Source organism: Fusarium verticillioides, chromosome 10 (assembly GCF_000149555.1).
Source record: "Fusarium verticillioides 7600 chromosome 10, whole genome shotgun sequence".
Lineage (NCBI taxonomy): Eukaryota > Fungi > Ascomycota > Sordariomycetes > Hypocreales > Nectriaceae > Fusarium > Fusarium verticillioides.
The window spans coordinates 821,404-837,036 of NC_031684.1; the positions used below are offsets into that span (position 1 = coordinate 821,404).

The window sequence follows — 15,633 nt, forward strand, 5'->3', positions numbered from 1 at the left end:
AATGGAGGAGAGTAGACTATGTGTTGAGTGAAAGGATACTCGTCAAACTTAATCCAATATCCAACCTATTTATACTCAATCAATTCCATGGAGACTCCAGCTCATCTTGGGAGATTAATAATTACATACGCCCGCAAAGCACATGGGCTGTTGTGTCTTCTTACAAATCCCGACTTGTACCCGCGCGTTTCGGTGGATGATGGATAGCCTATACAGCAGAGACCTGATGCTTGGCTCTGCGGCACTGCATAACACGGCTGTTTCACGCGCGGCTCGGGTATTCGGGTTTCGATGGTACGGTAAGCCTTAAGGCTTAAGCAACGTTGGGCCCAGTAAGCAGCCACTTCACTATCGACGTGCTGAGAGCTGTCAGCAATTATCGGCAAAAGCGGTGCCGCAATGGCCGCTTTCATGATGTGTTTTGTTCTGGCTCGACTCGCGGATTATTAATTCTTGATGAAATGCGACTTCAAGTTTTGGGATTAGTCATAAACTTAGGACGTAGCGTTTAGGGAACATCTCACATCATCAACTTTGTTGTATTCTTTCGTCACTGCTGAATACCAAAGGTTGACCCAAAAAGGTAATCGATATGATCAATCCATCATCTCCTCATCGTCGCCTTCATATTCCTCTTCGGCCGCTCGAATATAATGCTCAAGCCATCTATCGACAAAACGAGGATAGTCATCAACCCCGCCCTGTCCATCCTGATATGGCTCAACCAATCGCTCATAAGCTGCTTCCCCATCTTCACTGCTCGGTGGTGAAGGGCTATTCATTTCATCGTAAAACCGAACACCGCCATCAGTTCCCACGTCTACACTTGATTCCCTGCCTTCTCCCTCAAAAATATCAGGCGATGGGCTCTCCTCTCCTCCGTCATTATCACTGTAATAATCGTCCGAAATATGATCTATATAAGGCATATGACTAGGGTTAGACTCCGGACTGCGAGCGAAGTACCATTCGCGGTATACAGCTTGGGCGTAGCCTGGGATATGCGCGTCCATTATTGGCTCCACGTCAACCTCGTCGGTTTGTGGCGGAAGCTCCTCGCAATCTGAACATGCGATATGCTCGCAGCGTGTCACAGCTTGTTTCCAGTAGTCGTCATCGCCGCCTGTTTCCGGATATCGCTCATCTGTCCAATACGGACAGAGGGCTTCATACCCCTCCCATAATCTCTCAAAGTCTTTCCTTCTGTAGTTTCTGTTATACCTGGGCACTCTAGGATATGCATCTCGATGTGAGCTAACATCATAGCCGCATATCCTGAGAGCAGCATCCCAAAGATCGCCTCTGTATGACCCCTTGGACGAATATTGATTATCGCCGTCGTTAGGTAGATACGCACGCATTGAGACGCTATGCTGATGATGGTCAAGCGCAAGAATATCTGCTCCTTGTTGGATCAGGAAGATGAGGGCTTCTAACTCATCCCGGTCTCTGCTTCGATGAGCTTTGTAAACCAGACTATGAAGGCACGTGAACCCTAACGTCTGGTGATCATCTGGAGACCATGACTTTGCTACGCGAGCGTTGAGGTTGGCGCCGGCCGCCGCCAGCATAGCGACTGCCTTTTTCTTGCTTGTCGCTCTGCTTTCTGCCATACAAACTTGATGAAGTCTCGTTCTTCCATTCAGGTCGAAGCTCTCTAGATCGTGCATCGTGAAATGTCCTCCGTGCTTGAGGAAGAGCTCTGCGGATGGCTAGACTGTATCAGTATACGAAGGTTTGCTATCGCTTGGGAACTTACAAGATCTAGGTTACAAGCTGTGGACAATGGGTTATCCCATCCCGGGTATGATAACGTGGGATCAGCCATGTTCTCCAGTAGTACCAGTGTCGTATCATGTCGGTCCAGCCCTGCTATTCGCGAGAGGGCAGTACCCGTGTGTTCGCCCATCTCATCCACGTCTGCTCCGGACTCGATCAAGAACTTGCACATCTCCACGCTCGCTGTAGCTGCATACTTTACAAAGGTTAGGACGGGATCTTTTGGTTTCATATACTAGTCTCTTACATGTAGAAGTGGCATACCCTGCTCGTCGTGGTCACGTAAGCTTGCTTTGCCCTCCTGCAGCATGGTTATGAACTCTTTGAGGGAGCCCTGCTTCACCAAAGTGAAGACAGGCGAGTCATTCGGGACTATGCGACAGACCGATATTCGTGGGATGCTCTGGATGCTTCGATCGAAAAGTTGACCCTGGGAAAGCGAGACTGAGAACATCCAAGGAGAATTCGATGGGCGGAACACGATGCTAGCGACAACATCACGAAATGTGTTGACTTTTGCAGATGGGTTGGCAACCCCGCTGCATATCCTTCTTCTCTTGTTAGTTGAGATCGTGAGATAGCCCTGGTCAACGTCAATTTCTTCTCTCATCCGCTTTTGCTTAATAACCGTGCCATGCGGTAGTTGAGAACGGAGTTTTCGAGAACCTGGGACCGGCATAAATGATCAGTTATGCGCTACAGCTGATAATGAATGACAAAGTTACCAGACTGGTTGATTGCAATGATGGGGGCGGAAAGAATCAGTCCTTCAATCAGCTTCAGGTCTCTACCTAAAGCTTTTGTATTGTCTTCCCTGACAGTACTGTAGGTAGTAGAGTTGCTACTAAGTCTAGACTTTTCGATCGACCTCTCCTTGGCAATGACAACAAATCTGCGCAGGTCATCAATGATCTGTTCAGCATCGTCGGCGTCCAAAGTTAGGCCGTCGTGGTCTATGAGAGTAGAGAGGCGGGATATACTAGACTCAAGCTCGGAACAAAGCGCTATGGCACCGAGTCGACCAACCATTGCGCTGTCGATTGAACCATCGCCTGCGTTTGTTGGAAGCTGCTCGACCTCACTGACTGCAACATCTTGATCAAGTCTCGTGTGAAGTTTTGACACCTCTCCAAGTATCTGGTCCAGGATACGTGCGGTCGCTGTGGCATGAGTATCTATCCTTGATGATACTTGCAAAAGTGACTGCGCTTGAAGAAGGCTCAGGTAAAGGTTTATCTGCGTTGACTTGTCTCGAATCCTGCTTCGCGCATTCTCTAGGTCTTCTTTTTTGACGTATGCTAGGACGCCCTTGTACACGCGACTTGAGCGACTACTAGAAGAGCTTGTAGAAAATTTTGCGAGCTGGCATTCTATGCTCGACAGTTCAGTTGTGCACGCTTGGAGTATGTCATTTAATGACTCGATTGTGCTTGTCGGCGCGTGTTGCAGCGAGCTACCAGATATGCGCCCGAGAACGGACTGTAGTGACTCTAGGTCATTCGATAACTCGTAGACTATCCTAGGCGCATCTTTGATTGAAGAGAGTGACTCATTGATGATCTTAGCTGACTTGAGAGCTAAGAGCACAAAGGCCAACGTGCTGGCACCTGCGCCGACTGCCTCCATGGTGGTTTCGATGTGTCGACGCCGCAAAGGCTACTATTGAAATGATACATATCACATAGAAGGAGGGCGGACGCTTCCGTCGAATCCAGCAGAACAATTGAGGTAGAACACAAGGGAAAGCCTTGTGAAGCGCCTGATGTCTCAGCAGACTCAGCCGCACTGGGCTGGACTGGGCTGGACTGGGCTGTGTCGCATTTTACGCGCCGTCCAGCATCTCGTGATTGGCTTCTTACGCAGCAAACCATTCCGTATTTGTGCCCAACAGCGCTGATCAGAAAATGCGAAACACAAAATGGAAAAAGTGACAAGATCCTCTCATTCTTCCTGAGTTCTCACAACAATTTTCTTCCCAACTTTTCCACCTTCCATATCTTCTATGCCCTGAATGACCTTCTCCCATCCGACCCCGTCAACAACATGATGCTTGAGTGGCTTCAGAGTCCCAGCGGCATTATGCTTCTCAAGAAACGGAATCCAGTTGGCGATATTGGATGTAATCTGTGCTCCATCCCGCTCGTTGGGGCGGCAGAGATGGCCAAGATTTGCTCTGTACTCGTTGATAGAAGATGGTGTTGAGAATGGGGATCTAGCGATACTTGAGTGGTGTTCTAAATCTTCATAATAGGTACAGGGAGCTTACCAAGAGTCAACCGACGTAAGGTATTTCTCTTTCGCATCGGAAACGGTTTCGAGAGCTTTCACCATGACTTCGTAACCATAAGTGCTCGCATCCATCATTTTGCCAAAGTTTCCGTTGGTGATCTTCTTGATTTCTGCGACTTGCGCATCGATCGTTTCACGACTGTCAAAAGTCGCTGAGGCTCCGTTTCGGACAGCAATCTGGGAAAAATTAGCACCACGGCAGGGGTTACCATTTTATATGAAGTTAATGACAATAAGATTCAAGAAAGCTTAGGATGGTGGTTTCGAGATTGATGCTGTCAAAGGCGGGGAAATTGATATAAAGGTATTTACACTACAAACTAACCCAACCTTTGGAAGTTAATGCAAGCCATTCGTATAAGCTTGAGGAGAGTGGTTACTGATCAATGTAATCTCAACGCCACAACACTATCTCATAGGTTGGCACCGTCAGCCACGATGTCGCCCAGCGTGAATAGTTGGTCCATCTCAAGAGGCGTACTGCCGCTCGGACTGTCAATGTGCCGAATCTTTGACTAGTGTGCGGCTGAGAATCTCACGTCTCGCATCAGTAAAGCTCAGCTATCTTTGCAGTTGCAGGCAATCGCTGAAGGGCTGGTATGCTAGAGTAAGATGGCTGCAGTTAGGGTTAGTGCGGACGGCATTCTCTGTGGTTCGGTCTCACGTCTGTTGAGATAAGATATGCGCCATCTTGCATCTCAGTAAGTTTTCATAAAATCCCCTTAACTTCTGAGAAGCTCAATGGCCGGCTTCTCAAGCTGAAGACAAGCTATGACTTTTACCCAGAGCAGATTTGGTCCTTTGGGGAGAAGCCACCATAAAAACTCTAAACTGCCTACTGTAGGCCTGCCACTAGACACTTTCTTCCTTTCGAGATTCTCGTGTAGGTTTAATAAAATTGCTCAGGCACGAGTGATATTGAGACCCTTTGCTTCTTGGAACGAGACGAATAAAATTGATCAGCGCCAGCAGCACAACACTGCCGTGCGAGTCCTCAAGGCGGAGCTCTGAAGAGTGGTGTTGGTTATTCATGACGAGCGATTTGCAGCTCTGTCGTTACGTGAAAGAACACCGAAGGAAGCTGGAGACAGGAGGTTTTGCCAAGTAATGGAACACCAACTTGGAGGGTACTGAGAAGACTTTGTGGTTGTGGCGATGTCGAAGCAAGCTAAAGATATTTGCACTAAGAGGTAGATAGACGGGAGTCGAGGGCCTTTGACAGCAAAAGCTTCTTACATGAAAGTACCACGTTTCTCTTAGAATCCATCGTAGGACCTTACGTCGAGGAGGAGTTTAAAGAAGGACTAGCTTGAAGGGGTTACGGCAAGGTTGCCCCAGGAATTGTGAAGAGTAGTATAGTTGAAACGAGGGGTAAATTACCAGCACGATGCGGCTAAACTCAACATCCACAAGGCTGAGCTTATAATTGGTCATGTTTGAGTTTGTGATTCTTTCAGGACATCCTTGTCTTCTATGCGTTAGTCCTAAGCCGACATCCCCGAAAACTATGGTTCAATGGCTGAGCCATTGAACCCACCTAGCCGGACCACAATGATCAATCATGTAATGCCCTGAGCATTTTTGAGCAACATCTCCATCCAGTAAACTTTTTCGGATCACAGGACGGCGTTTCCGTGGATCATGGCTCGATATATAAGGGTCAAGCCTCCGGACTTCCCAAATAGGAACTGCAAGGAGGAACCCCTCCGAGATGAGCAGTTTCAGTGTTACATCATTTTAATATCCAGTTTAGGGTCTTTTGGACACATGATCGCATCGGCTGTCCTTTCCGGGATAGTCGTTTGTGGCGATGGCACTTCAATAATGGCTGAATAAACGTGATGAGTGAGGGGTTAGGTCGGCCTCGATACAGACGCTCCGAAAGTTTCCACGTCGTGAAAGGCTCTTCGGATGTTTTTGGATCTCATCCGGGAACTACCTGACGGTGGGTTCTTGTCCGGATCTCTTTGCCGATGGCGACAGTGGCCTTGCACTAACGTTTGAGATCCCGTCGTTCCGGGACGTTTAAACTTCGAAGATGCAACTACATGCCTTCGAAATGTATATAACATCTGTCACGGACCTCAATTGAAGTTTCCGCTCTACTCATCCACAGTCAACAAGCAAGCATAATCAGTCAATCTTCAACTTCGATAGCTATGGCCTACAAGCTTATCCTCGCCGCCTTTGCGGCTACAGCTCTTGCTGCTCCTGTTGAAGAGCGCCAGTCTTGTAGCAACGGAGTTTGGTATGCCTACGAATCTCAACTACAACAACATCTGCTCACAATAAAACAGGGCTCAGTGTGGTGGCCAGAACTGGAGCGGCACTCCTTGCTGCACCAGCGGAAACAAGTGTGTCAAGCTCAACGACTTCTACTCTCAGTGCCAGCCCGGTACTGCTGAGCCTTCTTCGACTGCTGCTGGACCCAGCTCCACCACTGCCACCAAGACTACCGCCACTGGTGGAAGCTCTACTACTGCTGGAGGCTCTGTCACTTCTGCCCCTCCTGCGGCCAGTGGCAACCCTTACTCTGGTGTTGATCTCTGGGCCAACAACTACTACCGCTCTGAGGTCATGAACTTGGCTGTTCCCAAGCTGAGCGGTGCCAAAGCTACTGCTGCTGCCAAGGTTGCTGATGTGCCCTCCTTCCAGTGGATGTAAGTCAAACTCATATGTGGCAGAGATTCGTGTATTGACAAGGTTCAGGGACACCTACGACCACATTTCTCTTATGGAGGATACCCTTGCTGATATCCGCAAGGCTAACAAGGCTGGTGGCAACTATGCCGGTCAGTTCGTTGTCTACGATCTTCCCAACCGTGACTGCGCTGCTGCTGCTTCCAACGGAGAGTACTCCCTCGACAATGACGGTGCCAACAAGTACAAGGCCTACATCGCCAAGATCAAGGGCATCCTCCAGGACTACTCTGACACCAAGGTCATCCTTGTAATTGGTAAGTGAACCATCACTCTTGGTATTGCATTAGCTAACCCCATTGCAGAGCCTGATTCCCTTGCTAACCTGGTCACCAACCTGAACGTCGACAAGTGCGCCAAGGCCGAGAGTGCTTACAAGGAGCTCACTGTCTACGCCATCAAGGAACTCAACCTCCCCAACGTCTCCATGTACCTTGATGCCGGTCACGGTGGCTGGCTCGGCTGGCCTGCCAACATCGGCCCTGCTGCTAAGCTCTACGCCCAGATCTACAAGGACGCTGGCAAGCCTTCTCGCGTTCGCGGTCTCGTCACCAACGTCTCCAACTACAACGGCTGGAAGCTCTCCACGAAGCCCGACTACACCGAGAGCAATCCCAACTACGATGAGCAGCGATACATCAACGCCTTCGCTCCTCTTCTCGCCCAGGAGGGTTGGTCCAACGTCAAGTTCATCGTCGACCAGGGCCGATCTGGCAAGCAGCCTACTGGCCAGAAGGCTCAGGGCGACTGGTGCAACGCCAAGGGTACTGGTTTCGGACTTCGACCTTCCACCAACACTGGTGATGCTCTCGCCGATGCTTTCGTCTGGGTCAAGCCTGGTGGTGAGTCTGATGGTACCTCTGATACATCTGCTGCTCGCTACGACTACCACTGTGGTCTCGATGATGCTCTCAAGTAAGTTGCTCCATCCGATATTCTCACTATATCCCGTGCTAATATTTCATCTTCAGGCCCGCTCCTGAGGCTGGAACCTGGTTTCAGGCTTACTTCGAGCAGCTCCTCGACAACGCCAACCCCTCGTTCATGTAAATTATACAAGAATGACTGATCTTAACAATGTGAAAAGTTGGAAGTTGGATCAGATTAATTGTCAAGAACCTAGAATGTTTTATCTGGATTGTAGCTAGTTACGAGCACATATGAATTGACATTTGAACATTGGAGCAATACTTTTTTTTTTCTTTTCGAAAGCGGAGTCGTAAATGTAATACAGATTACAAAAAAGAATGACTAGCTAGTCAACAATGCCCTGAGGCAGAACTGAAACATAATCCAATGCAGCCGTTTCCTTGCCATCAGCCTTTCCAATGATCACGAGCTTGTCACCTGGTTGGATCTTGACTCCTTCGAAGGTGATACGAGTGGCAGAGTGACCATCGAGGAACTCACTAGGCCAGTGTCCCAGTCGCTCTTCATTGTCTCCAACCCACTTGCCGATCAATCGCTTGTTGAGGTATACAGACCAAGTAGACTTGCCACCAACGATATCATAGTAGTTTACAGCGACGTTATATGTGCCCTTGGGGGACTTGAGAGTCGTGCTGGCTGTTCCAGTGCTGTTTGTGTATATGGCAACATACTTGGAAGCAGTCTCGGTTGGTGTGACATTGACAGGCTCGTAGCCATCGAGTTCCATCTTCTCAGCCTCGATTCTATAAGGATGATTACGAACGCGGTTCTGTTTGTCAGGGATGCCAGACAAGTTGCGGTAGAACTCGTTGATGGCATCTCTCCAGACGATCGAGTGACCAGCCTGGTACTTGAGTCTGAAGAGATCATGTTCAAGTCTGTCATTATCGATCTTGCCCTTCAACGATGCCCAAGTCTTGTGGAAGGTTTGAGCTGTAGCGGCACCCTTGTAATGAGCATCGTAGAAGTGCTGAATCACAGTCTTTCCAGAGTGGAGCTTGAAAGTGTATGGGACGTGGTGAAACCAGAGCATGAGGTCATCGGGGGTCGTTTCTGTGCTTTCGAACCGCTTGGCAATTTCGGAAGGATACTGGCCAGCATTTCCAGTTCCATTCTTGACTGTACGGTCCATACCGATATGATCGCGGGTTGCCCTAGTCCACTGTCCCCAGCCGTTGTTATCCTGCGAAGCAGGGTTGGGTCCATAGTGAGCGTAGAGGATATCAGTCAAGGTCTGAATGCCTAGGTTACCGGAATAGTTCTCATAGGCCGGCCAGGAAGCCATAGACATATCAGTAATGGCCTTTCGGACCTCATTGTCGAGTCCGAAGGTCAGACGTGTCCAGTCCTCGAGAATTTCCTTGGAATCCGCAGTAGGGTCCCAAGCGAGACGTCCAAATGCGTACAGATTTGACATGGACAGATGACTTCCAAGCCACGTCTTGTCCAAACCAACATTTGTGACACCAGCATATCCTCCTAGACGCCTCTTGAAGACCTTTCCTGAAACGATATCGCGGACTTGGGACTTCTTACCGTCGATTCGCATATCAAAGTCCAGGATCGTCTTCCATAATGGAGGCAGATAGACAAGATGGCATTGCTGCCCTAAGTACTCTTGACTGATCTGCAATTCAATGGCACTATTGGTCTTTCTAAGGTGTGCAAACAAAGGGCTAACAGGCTCCCTGATTTGGAAGTCGATAGGGCCGTATTTGATCTGAACGACCACGTTGTCGTCAAACTTTCCGTCCAGCTCCTTGAAGAACTCAACAGCGGCGTTGGCACGGTCAGCCTTCCAGTCATTCCAGTCAAGCTTGTCATAAACAAAAGCTCTGAACATAACGACACCGCCGTAGGGCTCGAGGGCTTTGGCAAACATGTTGGCGCCATCAGCTAAAGTGCGGTTATACGTGATAGGTCCTGGCTGGCCCTCTGAGTTCGCCTTGACCAAATAGCCAGCCATATCAGGAATACCATTGTAAAGACCATCTGTCAGGTCATGCCACCACTTAATCACCTTCTCGTCAAGGGGATCAAACGTATCCAGACCTCCGAGCGATTGGGGTGACGCAAAGTTGAGAGAGAGTCCGACCTGAACACCCCAGGGACGAAGCAGGTCGGCAATCTCAATAAGACCCTTACGGTTCTCAGAGTTAAATAGTCTGATATCGGCGTTGACATTGTTGATGACCACGGCGTTGATACCGATGGAGGCGAGAAGACGTCCAAAGAGAGGAACCCGTGAGAGGTCCTTTCGCACATTCTTGATACCGTCAAAAAAGATGGAAGGGCCACCGTAGCCTCTCTCAATAGAGCCATGAGTCGAGCTTGCATTGAGGTTATCCCACTGGTTGGCCCATCGAATGGGCGCACTCGGGTTCGATGCACGCTCAACTTTCTTGAAGTTGCCCTGGCCGAGCATTGAGAGGTACTCAAAGGCGCCATACAGCGCACCGCGCTCATTCTGGCCAACGATCTTGACAGAGCTGCCAGAAGTGCTGAGCCAGTAGCCGTCAGCCTCGAGCTTGGGATGAGACAATTTGCCCTTGCATGCCTTCTTGAGGTTCTCCTCGGTGGTAACGACAATTGACTGTGAGAAGTCACACGACTTTGAGCTGCTCTCAGTCTTCAGGTCGATGTTGAGAATACCGCTGTAGCCCTTCTGGAGTTCCGAGGCAGCACTACCAAGGGGACTCTTTGCGGAACCACCAATTACATGGATCTTTTGGGGAAACGACTTGGCATTAATGGAGACGCTTGATGGCAAGCGAGCATATCGCAGCCAACCATCAACACCATCCTCTGCGATAACGCAGGTGAACAAAGCGAAGAGTAAAGTCGAGAGCCACATGATGAGCTATGACTGCGACTATGATGGTGTGTGACGTTCAGTCTGATTGAAGCGAGGCCATCGTCTTATATCGCAACATGTCTCACGATGATATGCGGAGTAATTACTGGTGAATTGATTCAGGCTATTTGAATTAGCCTTGGGACTGTGGCTACGGCTGAGATCGGCAGCCGATGATGCTGTATCAGTTAGTCCATCAATCGGCATCCAGGTTCACTTCGGGGTAAATGGACCGAGCTTCACTGTTCGTCCGGTCTTGGCTGATCTTTTGGACGACTCAGGTGGGCTGGGGTCATAGTGGGAGAACGGCGGATATAGGGAAATAACATTAATGAAGCCTTGGGAGAGCTTCATTGGAGATTATCTACGCTACCATAATCGATGGTGAGGTCTTGTAAGCTGCCATAATCTACGGACTCAGTAGTCGGAACTTTACATTAAGCATCAAGAGATTAAGCTTAAGTTCTGTTAATGGCAGATCAATCTGTCAATAAAACGGAGGGGGCAGTGCGTAGCTTTATTTCCCCGCGAAGTGACATCGGCAATCTCTCCGAGGTTTTCAGTCGTTGCCAATGTTGATCTCTGTACTGAAGCGTGCAAGCTGAAGTTTATGTATTTAGGCAAAAACGATGTCGGCGATCAGTTATGTATGCCGTTTCATGCAGGGTACATGACATGAGAGGGATCTGCACAATTCATGTATAACATGGATGATGTGCTATGCATATGCTATGCACAGAAATGCACAGAAATCCATTTTGAACAGAACAGAACAGATTGTTTCGTTTCCTTGCCGTCAGGGCCGAGGGGGCAGGTATTTGTGCGCCCGCAGTGGTTTAGCGAGTGTAACAGTCACACAGCGCACAAATTGACAGCACAACTTTTGTCTGAAACGCAAATTCTGAGTCAGAGCCAGCAAAATTCGAATTGACATGTGCTGGTCGAGCTCGGATCCCTCAAAATTTTCGACTTGGGATGACTTGCTGTCCTATTCTTGGCAGCTTGACTCACTCACAGCAACGAATAGGTCACCTGATCCATATAAAACATGTGGCTAGTGACTTGTGTAACAGCGAATTTTTGATGAGAATTTTTCTGCACAACGATTGTCATGCAAATTGTGGCGAATTGTGCAAGTATTCATGATGTGATTCGACCGGAACGCTCTGCCAGCGCAGCACGACACTGAACCTAACGTTAAACCCGGCACATGGAGACCCAAAATCGAGGCCCTCCAGTGGGTTATCTCCACTGTTAGGCGTTACAGTGGATTCCGATGTCAAGCTTTTTGACTTGGGCAAAAGCAATGGGATCGTCTTGATCATAGACAAGCATAATCGTGCTAACGCCCCCTGGCAAACTATACAGCCGCTTTACGTTGCATGCACGGCCAAATCAGCTCGAACTCGCATGCCATCTTACCCAAAGTCCACATGCTAAGGCATGCAAAAGTCTGGTTTGGTCGATGGACCCGTTCTTCATGGCATGTTGGCCGCGTAACAGTTCATCGTTGTTGGCTACATGAGGCTGCAGACCACTATTTTGGTGCATGAGCCCCGTTGAACGTGTTACAGACCTCCACTACGTTAGTAACCGTACAATGTTGAGAAATGACCTCTCTCTAATTGGCATCCTTGCTCTGGCCTTCTCCATGTATAAACCACCACATCGAGAGACTTGACAAGGCCCCGGGATGGTCCTCCGTAAACAACGTCGATCTGGCTATATAAGCGGGCGGCTGCCTGTTCACCAAACGGTTCTCATTTGGATCATCTCATTCTATCCTTATTCTTACTAGTATAATGCTTAATTAATCTATCTATTCATTCATCTCTGCTTACCTCTTTTTTTAATAGCCATAATGAAAGACCGAACAAGCGATCATATTCATTTTCCTCAGCATGCTCATCGCATTCCACGACGCTCAGATGGCGTCAGTGGATATAGCGATTTGCTGGGGAGAGCGGTGTTGATATCCATCATCAACTACCTTGCTGATGTTGTCGATGCAATTGAAGACATCAAGCTGCCCAAGCAGCACAAAGATCGTACCAAGTTGAAGAGCGATAAGAAGAGAATGTGCGATACTGCTGTCAGAGGTGCAAACACGTTGACAGCCCTGTTCAATTCGGCAAAGGGCCAGACCAAGTACACAGACCCAGCCCGTGAGTCAGTCCCGATCCAACCCAACCCCTGCAATCAGCGAATCCATCTAACCTTATCACAGCAAAGAACTTGCCGCTCTACCGAGACGAAATCCGGGGTCAGTTACTGTATCCCCTGTCAAAAGCCAAGACATCGAAGCCCAGCCTTGGCAAATCTTTCACGTTCGCACCGTGGCAGCAAAGACTCACCGCCATCTTGTCTGGTATCGAGGAAGAGGTCTGCTGGTGGCTCAGGCTTCAACGACCGACCAAGACATATGATAAGCGCTCAACAACGCATAGCCATACAAGCAAGGCATATGGCCAACGCGCAACTGCTAGCAAGCCTTACGATCAATACTCTACACGCACAGGCAAGACTGATCAGCGATCGTCGAGGCCCAAGCAGTCAAAGAGCCATTCTCAGCGAGGCAAGAGGAGCCGTTCACCTTCGCCCTCTGGTGGATGTGCTGTTATGTAGCTGGCTACATCTAATTGAGAAGCAGTAGCTAGTCCTACTTACATACAAAATTTGGATATTTACGGTTTATGGAAGCAACGGGAACACGAAGGGATGAAAGCATGGGTGGCACGGATTTTGATTAGGGATAAAAATGGATTCAGGGAGTCGCTGGCACGGATAAAATTGGGACAACGGACGGCGGTATCTTTCGGAGCCAAATTGCATATATCAACATGGGACGGACGGAACTTTGTTTGCAGCGTAGGATCAAATACACCATTTTGCGAATTGAATTGATATTTTGTTACTTTTGAGTCTCCGTAACTGACACGTGTACGTGACAAATCTTTGTAACCCTGTTGCCTGGCATGGATGTTGATATCTTCCTTGTTCGCTTAAGAATTATCAGCCAAGCAGCTATAAGCCAGACTTCCAGCCTCCTTTGAGTTTTCGTCCGGGTACCCCACAGTCGTTGTTCTGCGCAATCTGTTCTCAAGGAACTGCCGAAACGTCCCGCATGGAATGTCCTCCGAATCATGAAATTCAATAGTAGCCCAGCCCAACTTCTTCATGTTATCGTAGCTTCCATAGTGCGCTTCAATGACTTTCATCTCCTGCTTCTTGTCATCTTCCGAGGTGTCCGACCCTTTGAATGCTGTGTCATATGCTTCGAAGACTGCCTTGGTGCACTCGGGTGTGAGGAGCAGAATACCAAGGACATCTTCACGGCCAATCTCGATATTTGGGCCGGAGTTTGGCCAGTCATCTCTCTCTGGTAGATCCAGCTTGAGTACTCCACTGATACTTTCATGAAATTGAACGAAAGGGATTTCAAATAAAGGATCAGACCACTCGACGTCGTCGACGCTGTGGAGAGGAGGATCGAGATGAAAGCCGTTCCATGTACCTCCAAATCCATTGGTGATCTTCAGAAATTCCTTGTAATCATCTGGCAGTGTTACTTTCAGCCTCTTTTCCAGTGATGATATCTGCTCATCTGTAGCCGGTGGCAGATTGAAGAGTGTTTCCGGAGGATCTTGTTCCATCTCTTCCCAATATTCGAGGGATTTTGGCTTCGTGTTCCGTTCAAGCTCCAACAGCACGTCTTTCATGGGTTTTGACTCTATGTCCAGTGGTTTCCGACCTTTTCTGAATCGCTCTGCGAATGTCGCAACGACGTCTTTGCCAAGGGCTTCAATCTTCTTCTTGTCAACGGGGACTTTTCGTGCCAATACGCCTGTAGCTAGTAGTCCACTGAGATCATGGCGTCCAGCAAGACGCAAGATGATCCCTCTCTTGTATAGGTTCTGGGCGATGAGTTCGAGAACTTCTTGAACTTTCGAATCGTTCTGGACTTCTTCCAGGTTGGGGGTCTGCTTCCACGCCAACCTGAAGGCACTTGACAGGGCATCAGCCAAGCTTGATCCGTCCGCACCGAATTGGTGGGCCTTCTTTATCTGCTCCTGGAGATTGCCTTTGTCATCTTGTTCCTCGACATCGTCGATGTCAAGGGCATGCTTAGATGCAGTCTCGTCTGATACTGCTTCACTTCGTTCCTTCTCTGGGATTTCATCAGGCCATATGTCGGCAGCCGCAAAGAACGGCTCAAAATGATGGAGCTTCTCGCGTTGCCATTCCGAGGTAGTGTCCTGGAGGAGCAGTGAAACTAGGTCTTTGGCGGTATCGATCTCACCAAGAACAGAGAACTCTTCGGCCAGTTTAACCAGCTTATCGTAAACTTCCGGAAGTGAAGTGTTTGTCAAGATCTCTTCGCGATCAAATTTATTTGGTTGAGCCATTGTGATGAATGTGAGGGTGCAGGATGTTTAACAGTCTTCAGCGTTTGACACAAAGATATTTTGAATGTCTCACCCAGCTTATGCTTGACGTCATGCGGCTCGGGCACTTCCTGATGGAGGCTAGCCCAATAATTCACTTACAATAAATAAATATTATCGTTCAATCGGGTCAGGATTTCTCGGTGTGATACTGCATGTTCAGCATCCTGTATCACAAAGGGATGATTGGTGGCCCATTCACATTGCAAACTTTGTCACTTCGGCAGATTGTGATACGCTTGGCCAGTACGAAAATGCGGCAATGTTTTTTGGGTCATAGCTGCAAAATGTCAACATGAACATATTCACTCCCTACGTTAATGACTCGTTTCTTCAATATCCAACACGCTTCGTGCTAAGTTGACAACCCTGTTATGACGGTGGGCGAGGACAGTTCTGGCATCAGTCAACTACCGAATCGGCACATTGCTGCCAGGATTCAGGTCAAGAAACGAAACGCAGGCAAGCATGTCCTTGGCAGTGGAGCTCATCCGATTTATTATCCATGAGAACATGAGCGAGCAACTCAAGAGTAAGAAGGGCAGGCATGAAGAGACAGCAATTGGCAAGGAATTCAAGAGCTGGAGATACTGAGATACTCTGGTAAATGATTAGTACAGGAAAGTCACTTATGAA

The 15,633-nt window shown here is 48.6% G+C and overlaps 6 protein-coding genes across 6 annotated transcripts; 2 read left to right on the plus strand and 4 right to left on the minus strand.

Moving 5' to 3' along the window:
* Positions 1-535: 535 nt before the first annotated feature.
* Positions 536-3,495, minus strand: FVEG_08826 (hypothetical protein). The gene is made up of 4 exons (XM_018897711.1): positions 2,505-3,495; positions 2,027-2,445; positions 1,760-1,975; positions 536-1,712 (listed from the first exon to the last, which is right to left on the minus strand). The coding sequence occupies exons 1-4, from the start codon at positions 3,403-3,405 to the stop codon at positions 597-599; spliced, it is 2,652 nt and encodes an 883-aa protein (XP_018755437.1). The 5' UTR covers positions 3,406-3,495; the 3' UTR covers positions 536-596.
* A 225-nt stretch (positions 3,496-3,720) lies between these two features.
* Positions 3,721-4,421, minus strand: FVEG_16447 (hypothetical protein; the record flags this gene model as incomplete). Its single annotated transcript, XM_018905674.1, has 3 exons — positions 3,721-4,000; positions 4,046-4,184; positions 4,394-4,421. The coding sequence occupies 3 exons, from the start codon at positions 4,419-4,421 to the stop codon at positions 3,721-3,723; spliced, it is 447 nt and encodes a 148-aa protein (XP_018755436.1).
* Positions 4,422-6,175: 1,754 nt separating this feature from the next.
* Positions 6,176-7,954, plus strand: FVEG_08825 (endoglucanase type B). Its single transcript, XM_018897710.1, has 5 exons — positions 6,176-6,316; positions 6,366-6,728; positions 6,778-7,025; positions 7,074-7,683; positions 7,740-7,954. The coding sequence occupies exons 1-5, from the start codon at positions 6,228-6,230 to the stop codon at positions 7,816-7,818; spliced, it is 1,389 nt and encodes a 462-aa protein (XP_018755435.1). The 5' UTR covers positions 6,176-6,227; the 3' UTR covers positions 7,819-7,954.
* Positions 7,955-8,023: 69 nt separating this feature from the next.
* FVEG_08824 (alpha-glucuronidase) lies at positions 8,024-10,552 on the minus strand (the record flags this gene model as incomplete). The annotated part of the gene is made up of 1 exon (XM_018897709.1): positions 8,024-10,552. The coding sequence occupies one exon, from the start codon at positions 10,550-10,552 to the stop codon at positions 8,024-8,026; it is 2,529 nt and encodes an 842-aa protein (XP_018755434.1).
* Positions 10,553-12,221: 1,669 nt separating this feature from the next.
* Positions 12,222-13,474, plus strand: FVEG_08823 (hypothetical protein). Its single transcript, XM_018897708.1, has 2 exons — positions 12,222-12,717; positions 12,780-13,474. Exons 1-2 carry the CDS (start codon positions 12,414-12,416, stop codon positions 13,175-13,177), a joined length of 702 nt encoding a protein of 233 aa, XP_018755433.1. The 5' UTR covers positions 12,222-12,413; the 3' UTR covers positions 13,178-13,474.
* FVEG_08822 (hypothetical protein) lies at positions 13,299-14,997 on the minus strand. The gene has a single exon (XM_018897707.1). The coding sequence runs from the start codon at positions 14,956-14,958 to the stop codon at positions 13,555-13,557; it is 1,404 nt and encodes a 467-aa protein (XP_018755432.1). The 5' UTR covers positions 14,959-14,997; the 3' UTR covers positions 13,299-13,554.
* Positions 14,998-15,633: the final 636 nt, after the last annotated feature.

Excerpts from the sequence above, each read along its gene's own strand:
- FVEG_08826 (XM_018897711.1), bottom strand. The coding sequence starts at position 3,405 with ATGGAGGCAGTCGGCGCAGGTGCCAGCACGTTGGCCTTTGTGCTCTTA. Across the intron at positions 2,446-2,504 it reads CATTGCAATCAACCAGTCTG|GTTCTCGAAAACTCCGTTCT; the intron begins GTAACTTTGTCA and ends TGCCGGTCCCAG. Across the intron at positions 1,713-1,759 it reads CAGCTTGTAACCTAGATCTT|CCATCCGCAGAGCTCTTCCT; the intron begins GTAAGTTCCCAA and ends GATACAGTCTAG.
- FVEG_08825 (XM_018897710.1), top strand. The coding sequence starts at position 6,228 with ATGGCCTACAAGCTTATCCTCGCCGCCTTTGCGGCTACAGCTCTTGCT. Across the intron at positions 6,729-6,777 it reads GTGCCCTCCTTCCAGTGGAT|GGACACCTACGACCACATTT; the intron begins GTAAGTCAAACT and ends GACAAGGTTCAG. Across the intron at positions 7,026-7,073 it reads CAAGGTCATCCTTGTAATTG|AGCCTGATTCCCTTGCTAAC; the intron begins GTAAGTGAACCA and ends ACCCCATTGCAG.
- FVEG_08823 (XM_018897708.1), top strand. The coding sequence starts at position 12,414 with ATGAAAGACCGAACAAGCGATCATATTCATTTTCCTCAGCATGCTCAT. Across the intron at positions 12,718-12,779 it reads CAAGTACACAGACCCAGCCC|CAAAGAACTTGCCGCTCTAC; the intron begins GTGAGTCAGTCC and ends ACCTTATCACAG.
- FVEG_08822 (XM_018897707.1), bottom strand. The coding sequence starts at position 14,958 with ATGGCTCAACCAAATAAATTTGATCGCGAAGAGATCTTGACAAACACT.